The following is a 10,227-nucleotide window of genomic DNA, read 5'->3' on the forward strand; positions in this document are numbered from 1 at the left end:
TTAGCAATGTATGACTAAGTGTTTTGTGGGAATTATAGCCGGAGGATTTTCGGAGCAGCAGCGGCAGCAGTCAGAGGATTCCCGCACAGATCAACAGCTACTACGAGGTGAGTTACCTTCCAGTAGCGGTGGGTCTACGGCCACAATGCCGGCCCACCAGTAGGAATCGTATGATAGATGTTTGTCTTTGTGATATCCATCTGTGTTGCTACTACCTGATATGTTATATGCTAGCGTGATATGATATGTGATAGTGATAGAGTTCGGTTGTTAGGACCGAAGGGTAGGTTAGGCACCCCATATATGCCTAACAGTATGTTATGATATGTTTAGCTGCTAGCATGATATGTTACATGGGCTAGAGGTAGGAGGAGGGGGAATAGTCCCCGAGATTCGGTTGTTAGGAACGAAGGGTAGGTCGGACACCCCAGATATGTCTGACAGTAGATTATGCTATGATATATGCGATAGTAGTAGTAGGGGTGAAATAGTCCCCGAGGTTCGGTTGTTAGGACCGAAGGGTAGTCAGCACCCCATAATGGCTCGACATGGGTAGGTCAGCACCCCAGAATGGCTTGACACGGGTAGGATGGCACCCCAGAATGGCCGCATGGGTAGGTCGGCACCCCAGAATGGCCGTACCGGGTAGGTCGGGCACCCCATAAATGCCTGGCAGTATGTATGCTATATGATTGTATTGTATGTGGACGATGGGGGAACTCACTAAGCTTCGTGCTTACAGTTTACAGTTTTGTTTCAGGTACCTCTTCAGCGAAGGGGAAGGAGCTGGCGCGGTAGCGGCACATCATACACACACGCATTGGTTTTTCCGCATTATGAGATGTTCTGGGATTGTACTCTGACATTATTATTATTTTATGATTTGGTTTTCAGACACGAGATATATTTTTATGAAATGATATGATCGGATGATGTTTTAATACAAATGTTTTACAAATCAATTAACCAAAAAGGAAATTTTCGGACGTGAAAAATTGGGTCGTTTCAAACTATATGGGTGTTTCTGCGCAACACGCGGGCATTCGTCTAGTAATAAATATTTATAGCGGTTTAAGAAAAAGAATGAAGGAAAATATATTATTTCATAGGAGAGGTATGGAAATTCAAGATAGAAGAAAGAATGTCGAAATTGCACGTGATGAATGTTAGAGTACAAGATGAATGCTAAGAGTACAAGATAAATTGCATCTACCAAACAAACGGTTCTCACAAAAGAAGTGTTGTTAGGAACCAAATCTTGAACAAAAGTTGTAATTTCTACTATATCAAAAAGACTATTAAGCTAGTTTGTAACTACTTTAGTTTTTATATGTGGATGAAAAAAAGAAAGAACAATTTACAGAAATCGTCCCTATGGTTTAGTAAAATTTTATGTTTGGTCCCTATCTTTTGTTTTGCACTCGGATCATCCCTGACTATTGTTTTTGTTACGTTATAAGTCCATACCTAATAGAAAATGACCATAATGCCCTTAATATTTTCTTTTTGAGTTTTTAATTATATTTTTAGTTAAAGAAAATAAATTAATTAATTTATTAAAAAATGGGACCACTTGCACTACCACTCCTTCGGCTCAAACTCTCACCACCAGTCACCGTTCACCGTTCACCATCAACCATCATCAACTGCCACCGACCACCAGTCACAACCACCAGCTACCACCACCACACACAACAACCCCCCAACAACAATTACCAGGCATCGACAAACCCCGCTAAACACCAACAACCACCACTCAGAACCAAGATTTCGGCGAGACATGCAACTCAGAACAAAGATTCTGGCGAGGCCTACAACTCAGAACCAAGATTCCGGCAGGACTTGCAACTCAAAACCAAGATTCAACTTGAATATTGGTTTTAGTGGGGATTTTGCATGAACTAATGTTGAAATGTACCAATCCTTCTTTCTCTTAAATCTCACCACCAACATGACAATCGATTACCAACATAGATGAAACCCAACTGCAACCTAAATCCACAAATCAGACAATACTCAAATCAATTGAACCTAGATGAAACTAAAAATGAATCTCTTTAGGGGTCAGCTTCTAGGGTTGGTGCAATCCCATTCAAACTGATGATTGAGTTGCAACGACATTTAGGTCACAAAGGGGAAAGTCTGAGTCGGAATTCCATAAGGGATGGTGGAGAGGGAAACGGAAGGAGATGTAGGTAAAAGGTGAATAAAAAGGAGGGATGAAATACATTCGGCGGTGAAGGAGTATGGATGAAATGTCGTAGACGTCGTGGCTTCGAACAGAGGGATAAAACAAGCAGGACATAGGAATGTGATGGAGCAGTTGCAACTTATCCCACATCGGCTTGGAAGGAGAACGAAACATCTCCTTATAAGGGGTGTGGATACCTTCCTTGTCACAACGCGTTTTAAAGACGTGAGGGCAACAGATCCCATAAGAACTCTGCAGTTAAGCGTGCTCGGGCGAGAGTAGTACCGGGAAGGGTGACCCCCTGGGAAGTCCTTGTGCCGAGTGGCCTAAAGCGGACAATATTGTGATACGTGCCAGAGGGGGATGTAGTTTGGGCCTTGGGTTGATGAAGCTAGTTTCCGGCAGAGGTAGGTGTGGAGAAAAATCGGAGAAGATGAAGCTGGTGAGGTTTTCAGTGGGTTCCGACGCTGGTCCAGTGGCTCCGACGACATTTGCTAAGTTGTAGTCGAGAGAGGTGAGTGGAGGTGATGGGTTGTGGGCCCTTTTTTATTTTCTTTTTCAATTGATAAATTATAAAATAATTTAAATAATTTGAAAAAAAATATAAGAGTATTATAGTCATTTCCAATCAGGCAGGGGCTTACAACGTAACAAAATAAAAAATTAGGGATGGTCCGAATGCAAAACAAAAGATAGAGACCAAATACAAAATTTTAATAAAGATGATAAGAACAAATTCAGTAATTTGTTCGAAAAGAAATTTATGGTTTTTGACAGGAAAAAAAAAATGGGACAACGAAAAAAAGGCTGTTTTACTTGGAAAACAAGTTAATATGAAATTCAAATCGACCCGACCCGACCCAGATAGCGTGGTTAGGGCGTTAGGCTTCTGATTGGTCGAGTAACCAACAATTTTTTTACACGGAGGAATAAGACGCTTCTAGAGAAACACACGATCGCGATTGCTCAGTCAACAATAACCTCTCAACACAACAAGGTACAACTTGGATTTCGTAACGTACAACCATGACAAGGTACACCTTTCCTTATAAAGAGGCACCGATACGGCATCACCGCATCAGGGTTTTATTGTAAATCACCCGAAGCTTTTTGTCTCCAATCTATTAATTTTCTCTCTTTAGTTTTCGCCGCTTCTTTGTTTCTCTCGTAATCAACATGCCTCGCAGAAGCTCCGGTGGTAAGTTTCCTAACCATTTATCCACTGTTCCATCGTTCGTGTCTATCCATCAATAATTTTCAATATGTGTGGGAAATATCTTGTCCATGTAACTACACCATTTCCGTTTTCTAGGGTTCCCTGCGTTTGTTTTTGAATGGAAGATTTGTTTGAGATTTGACTGTAGTGCCATGCGTTTGTGTTCGTTTTCTGTTTACCTGCACCATAGAGATCTTTTGAAATCGAGGAATAGTAGGGTTGTAGATATTTAGATTTTACTTTGTAAGAATTAGGGAAATCATCATTTGTGGTCCGATGGTCGTATCGTTGTCATTTCAGCAGCATACGTGTATTCCTTTCTCTGTGCATGTTATATGAGTTCCTAATTGATGTTTGCATCAATCTGTTCTGAAGAACCCTAGAATTGACCTGTCTTTTTGGACAAGTAAACTTTACTGGCTTCGAGTTGCACATTCAGACAATCTAATTTGTAAGATTAATCAATAGTTTGGTTTTGATTTGCAAAACAAATCATATACTGCTTTTAGCATTTTTTTAATCATGTTAGACAAGATGCACTTCTGTTATGGCTGTTATGTTTATATGTTTTGTTGTGTTTGCAATTCCATATGACCATACCATTTGTTGCAGGAAGGTCAGCTCGTGCACCTGCTCGTGCTCCACCTCCAGCACCAGTTAACCGATCACCCCCTCCTGCCCCTGTTCAGTCTAGCAGTGGTGGATCTATGCTTGGAGGCATTGGTTCGACCATAGCTCAAGGTATATATCAAAATAAACCATATCCTACATCATTATCATACGTATACACTTTTTCTTTCTTTCGTGTTTTTATGAATTTGAGTTATATTTTGACACTGTTGGTATGTTAGGCTTGGCTTTTGGTACTGGAAGTGCTGTTGCTCACAGAGCTGTGGATTCTATCATGGGTCCTCGCACAATTCAACATGAAACTGTTGGTGCTGCTGTTCCAGATGCCTCTGCTACAAACACCTCTGTCTCTGATGCTTGTGGCATGCACTCCAAGGCATTCACAGATGTATGTCTACATTCTCATTTTTAATATATTGAAATGTTGTTGATGAATGTTTTGTTAATGGTGATTGATGTATATTTTTGTTTTGTTTGGATGCATATGCAGTGCATTAACAGCTCTGGTAGTGACATCAGCAAGTGCCAGTTTTACATGGATATGCTGGCGGAGTGCAGGAGGAGCTCAGGTCTTACAGCTTAAGTAAGCTGTCTGTCTTGATTGAATTTGATTTGGTCATTTGGTGGCTATGGTTTTAATTTGATTGTTTGCTGGTTTTATGAGAAATATGAACTAAAGAACTCTTTACCGGCCAATAAATGATATGGATGTTTGGTGATATGATCATCGTGTTTTTTGGATGTCTTTTTTCTATAAAACAAAACATATTAATTTATTTCATTTCATTGATATTTGATTGGAAAACACTACTGAACATCTTTGAGAAAACCCCAATGGTTAATATTTGGGGTTCTCCACTTAAAATTATATCGGAGGATAAGATCGTGATTTTAATGACTTTCCTTTTAGTTATTCCAAAAATAAGCAAAACCTACTGAATAAAAGACAAATAACTTATCATATAATAAACCACTTCACAACATTTTTGTATTCTCAGTAGTTATATTACAATGAACACAAGAAACAACAACAATAATATGTAGGCCATGGAAGCCATCTAATAGATGGATAGGAGAGGTAGATATTGACAATCTGCCTTGAAAAACGACTGCATCACATCTTACATGTCAATATAATCGTTTTGATTACTGTCGATTAAAAGATATAATCGTTTTGATTACTGTCGATTAAAAGATATAACAATGCTTTTCTCGAATCAACCATTTATATAATGACTTATGTTCCTCCATCATAATCTACCCTTGAGAAAGCTGGTGCATAGCTCCTTCCAAGACTCCATATCTGGGTCCATCTCCAGCTTAGACCTAATTTCCACAGCATAAGACTCCTGCACATATACTTATATGTCAATTATCAACACAACAAAATCACCAAAAAGTCATACAAACTACTTACCAACCTATTATATTAAAAAAAAAAAAAAAAACAAGACGTTTCAAAAACACACCTCAATAAGATTGCATTGAAGAAGGCGATCATCTATGAGTTGTTTAAGAATATCAGTGGAGTACTCCGGGTGACCTTGAACACCCATGATGTTGTCCCGGTACCTGAACATCTCAACTCGAGTCTTGTCTGACCATGCCAACACCTCCACCTCGGACGGGAGTTCATGAACCTGTTCATTATTATTATTATTATTATTTTGAAAAGTATTGTTTAATTCGTATATCATAAAAATCCATAGTAATTACGGGGGTTTAGAATGATATACATGTACGTACCTCATCACGATGGCATTCGATCACAGATAATGTTGTTGGCATTTCTAAATTAGAAAAGATTTTCATGGATGATGACGACAAGTTGATGCTTCGGACACCAATGTCCCAACCTGATTCTGCACGTGCAACTTTACCTCCTAAGGCACGTGCCAGTATCTACACATAAGATAATACAATTTAACATTTTACAAATTCAAAATGATTTAATTAAATCATTTATTTTTGACGTAGTATCGTATATAGAGATAGTCTGTTAGTCGTAGTTGGATACGTTTGTCAAGAATGATCATATATATGATCATGTGAATCACTTAACTCATAGTCAAATGTCTTGTAAGATTTGTAAGATATTCATGTTCTTTTTTTATGAAATATGAAAAATATGATGGATATAATCATGCAATCGTACACCAGGAGGACAATACAGTTGTCCCATTCCTATCTATGTCTAATGTCCCTACACAATGCAGACAAATAAGGTTCCAGATTTTAATGTGCCACTTTTAGATAAAATCGAAACAATACCACTCTTACATTTTTTTTGGGTAAAATTGTGCCTTCACTTATTATTTGGTGTGCTAAAGAAGGCCGTTACATCCTTTTGGTGAATTTTGGAAGATTTTTTTTTTAATATTTTGTGTTTTGTATTTTTTAATGGTTAATTAGAAGTCTGATGGTGTTTACAATTATTATAACTAAGCATATACTCGAGCGTTTACAAATTATGAAATGTATTTAGAATATTAACAAGTAGATGTCGTTAGAAAACTAATTTATAGTTGTTAATTATGAAATAATAAATTTTATATATATTAAAAAGTTAAGATAAGAGCCATACAATAAAAGAAATATCTATTGGAAGGTTAGAATTAAAGAGTTATGGTAGTTACCTAATGCACGTATATTGGAACCATATGATTTCAATAACTTCAACCAACGGGTTGCACATAAATACAATTATGTGCAATTTTCAATCTAATGTTGTACATTACTTTGGAACCACATAACCCAATCATATTTACCCACAAATTACAAAAGAATAAAAATTGTTTGTAAGTTTAGATTTATTATTATTTACAATAATTGTTAATGTCATTATTGTCAGTGTCCCCCGACATGGCCAGTGGCATTGCTGTCTTTCTCTGGGGTGGGATTGGTTTTCAGTGAAAGAACGAGGGTAATGAGACGAGTGAGTTTTCCTACATTGTGAGATGGTAACTACTTTTGTTTGGTTTAAGCTTTTATGAATTTTAATGGGAACGAAGGTGCGTTGAGACTAGATGAGTTGATCGGGTTTTGATTTTTAGTGGGGTTGAAGATGGTTTGGGACAAGAAGAGACATGCTGAGTTTTTTGATTTTTAGTGGGGACGAAGGTGGTTGGTATCAAATGAGGGAACCCAGGGGTTAAGTTTTCTGATGTTTAGTGCAACGAAAGTGGTCGGTACTCGGTACCATAGGAGTGATTAGAAAAGGAGTTGATTTGTATACAACAAAAATTCTCCATACATAACAATTTGTGCTAAAAAACGTTGTATCGTACAACTCTATTAAGCATAAAATGTTGTGTATGGATAAAAACTGTTGTGTACGAATCACTTCCCATTAAAAAATACGGTCGACGAAATATGAGTGGTGGTGGGTACGTGGCTCCTTAATTATTTAAAGCTAATTTATTAATAATAAAAATCAATAAAAAAAAATAAAAAAATAAATGGGTATGATAGTAACTAGCCATTGGCCAAAGACCAATCGTGATGAACTTTCAAACTATGAGTGCCAACTATAGGGACTAAAATTGTACTTTACTCGTATTGTAAATCAATTAATTTAAAATTATAAATTTGGTTTTTTTAATTTTGGTCACGAAGTTATGTTTTTCAAATACCAACTATTTTTAAAAAAATGTATGTAATTTTCAAGTACAAATTAAGTGTAATAAGTTCAAGAAATACAAACTTAAGTACAACAATGAAACAATTACAAGTTAGATCCAAAATCACACAAATAAGTATAATAAGTTCAAGAAACACGGTACAAGTGTTTTACATAAGTTCAATCAAAACTTTGAAGTCATTTTATATAGGATGGGACTATACTCGCAACAAAATATAAAATTAAGGACAACATTGAAATAATTACAAAATTTGGATTGAACTTGCGGTTTTTAGTAAAACATAGGAACCATAATTAATATATATTTAATCATTTTGAGAATTAACGTTTGAAAGTTTATTGAGAATTTTAGATAAATTATTAAAATATAGATTGTGTTTGGTGTTTTTTGTTCTCATCATATCCGATAAATAAGAATACATGATATCAAAACAACTAACTCTTTTAATAAAAAGATAAGTAAGAAATAAAGCTGGTGGGAATGGTATCATGAGTGACGAACTCCATCTCAGCAACTCAGCTCCACTCAGGAGTGGTGCCATTATATATATATATATATATATATATATATATATATATATATATATATATATAGAGAGAGAGAGAGAGAGTTGAAGGCCCTTGTCGTGGAGGTTGGGCGGTGTGCGTCATGACAAAAACATGCCACATCATCTTTGTCGTGCCCACTCAGAAAAGCCTAAGTCATATGTTGGACGATTAGGTTGACTCATGAAACACATACCCCTTTCTTTTTCACATTTCATTGTATAGATATATTTTATGAAAAAGGAATGTGTTTATGCAAAACGAAGCAAAAAAGCAATCTCTATATATAGATAACCATGTATTAATAAAAAGAGTATATAGATTGATGTTTTTATACAAAGTACAACGAAGCAAAAAAAGCAAATAATAAAGATGGATAAAAAGCAAATAACTTGGTCTATAATGGAATCTCTTGTCACAGAATCATCAACTTACTCTTTTGATCCATTGATTAATTTTGTTCGCCTAACTTAAACATCATGTATCAACTATTCTAAATTAGCCGACAATTTTTAAAGATCAAGTACCATATTGGGACTTGAACATTATAGGCTACAACTTTTTATCCCGTAGTGTAGGACTCTTTAGTCTTTTTACCCTATTATATATATTGTGTATCCACTCATAAATCATATGTTATGGGACCATTCTCAAATCTCAACTACTCACTAATTATTGGAATAAATCAAATTAAAATTCATAAAAAGTTTGTTTATGAGTCTAGGTATGAACTTTGGAAAAAGATCATTAACAAAACAAACATTTATTTATTTATTTTTTGCTTGTTGCAATTTCACATTTTTTTGCAATTGCATGCTCAAACAACAAGCTTATTTATTATATTGTTATAGATATACCGCGAAAAATGTTTCTTCAGTTTTAATTAACTTTTTATTTAAACTATCAATAACACAATATTGTTTGCATTGTTAAATTATTCTTATGATTAAATCTCTCGTCCGAAATTCATCAAGATTGAACAAAGGTAAGTTTGATGTTATTGTTGTATAAAAACGTAGGTATGTTTACGATAAATAATATATATAGTGGTTTAATCTTTTCTTAATACCAAAACTAAACTAAAAAAATATGGTCATTTAATTGTTTTTACCCGTTTCTTAATCATCAACTTGATTGTTTTTCTAGCCCAGCGGTATCCGGTGTTGCCCTCCGTCTTTGAGGTTTACGGTTCAAGTCCCGTCGTGAACATAGGTGAATTTAAGGTGTAGTTTAGGAGTATGTTAGATTTGACGTTTCAAAAAAAATAAAATAAATAACAAATTTTAATAAAAAATGACTATGAATAAATTTAACACATAGATCGCTAAAACTATAAAAATTCTAACTTCAATTTTTTTGGTTTCTAAATCAACACATAAATAACCTTTTGTTGTGCTTAATTATGTATTTAATAATATGACACATGAACATGATATCTAATATCTTCATGTTTGAAAGTTGAAACGAAAGCTCAGAGTTTAATTAGCTGATAACTGAATAAGTTTTGCAGAAAGAATAATTTGACTTAATCAAAAATATATATAATCGATGAAACTTAATTACCTGGTGACCGAAGCAAATGCCGAGAATTTTTTTGTTCATTAATTGTAATTTGTTGAGTAAAGTGAGAAGTTCGCAGATCCAAGCATCGTCGCCGTATGCGTCTTTACAGCTACCAGTAATCACGAAACCGTCATAAACTCCGATCTCCCCGTCGTCAGGAAAATCTCCGTCGGCAACACGGAACACGTCCCAAATTTCGCCTTCCTCCGCCAGCATTCTCAGGAACACCCCAAAGTAACCTCCGTATTTCTTCTTCACGTAATCAGTGTCCTCTGCGCACTGGAGAACGCCGAATCTCATCGTCCTTTTCACTTTTCACTACTCCTCCGATGATCAAATTAACGCTGTTTTCTGTCACTATAGTGAATCCGTGCTCGCGTATCTCACTGGAATCGGATTGGATTCGACTTGAGAGAGATTGATTCTTGTCTAGCGTGAGAA

The 10,227-nt window shown here is 35.8% G+C and overlaps 2 protein-coding genes across 2 annotated transcripts; one reads left to right on the forward strand and one right to left on the reverse strand.

Annotated features, from left to right (window-relative positions):
* Positions 1-3,231: 3,231 nt before the first annotated feature.
* LOC145115290 (uncharacterized) lies at positions 3,232-4,818 on the forward strand. Its single transcript, XM_079051558.1, has 4 exons — positions 3,232-3,389; positions 4,020-4,148; positions 4,259-4,425; positions 4,528-4,818. Exons 1-4 carry the CDS (start codon positions 3,368-3,370, stop codon positions 4,618-4,620), a joined length of 411 nt encoding a protein of 136 aa, XP_078907684.1. The 5' UTR covers positions 3,232-3,367; the 3' UTR covers positions 4,621-4,818.
* Positions 4,819-4,981: 163 nt separating this feature from the next.
* Positions 4,982-10,227, reverse strand: LOC145115289 (gamma-glutamyl peptidase 5-like). The gene is made up of 4 exons (XM_079051556.1): positions 9,787-10,227; positions 5,784-5,939; positions 5,507-5,677; positions 4,982-5,386 (listed from the first exon to the last, which is right to left on the reverse strand). Exons 1-4 carry the CDS (start codon positions 10,084-10,086, stop codon positions 5,288-5,290), a joined length of 726 nt encoding a protein of 241 aa, XP_078907682.1. The 5' UTR covers positions 10,087-10,227; the 3' UTR covers positions 4,982-5,287.

The sequence above is a fragment of the Lactuca virosa genome, chromosome 5, assembly GCF_052849685.1.
Source record: "Lactuca virosa cultivar CGN04683 chromosome 5, Lactuca_virosa_CGN04683_v6, whole genome shotgun sequence".
Classification (NCBI taxonomy): domain Eukaryota; kingdom Viridiplantae; phylum Streptophyta; class Magnoliopsida; order Asterales; family Asteraceae; genus Lactuca; species Lactuca virosa.

Coding starts and splice junctions, on each gene's coding strand:
- LOC145115290 (XM_079051558.1), top strand. CDS start 3,368: ATGCCTCGCAGAAGCTCCGGTG. Junction 3,390..4,019: donor GCCTCGCAGAAGCTCCGGTG/GTAAGTTTCCTA, acceptor CATTTGTTGCAG/GAAGGTCAGCTCGTGCACCT. Junction 4,426..4,527: donor ACTCCAAGGCATTCACAGAT/GTATGTCTACAT, acceptor ATGCATATGCAG/TGCATTAACAGCTCTGGTAG.
- LOC145115289 (XM_079051556.1), bottom strand. CDS start 10,086: ATGAGATTCGGCGTTCTCCAGTGCGCAGAGGACACTGATTACGTGAAG. Junction 5,678..5,783: donor TCGAATGCCATCGTGATGAG/GTACGTACATGT, acceptor AATAATGAACAG/GTTCATGAACTCCCGTCCGA. Junction 5,387..5,506: donor TTCAATGCAATCTTATTGAG/GTGTGTTTTTGA, acceptor GTATATGTGCAG/GAGTCTTATGCTGTGGAAAT.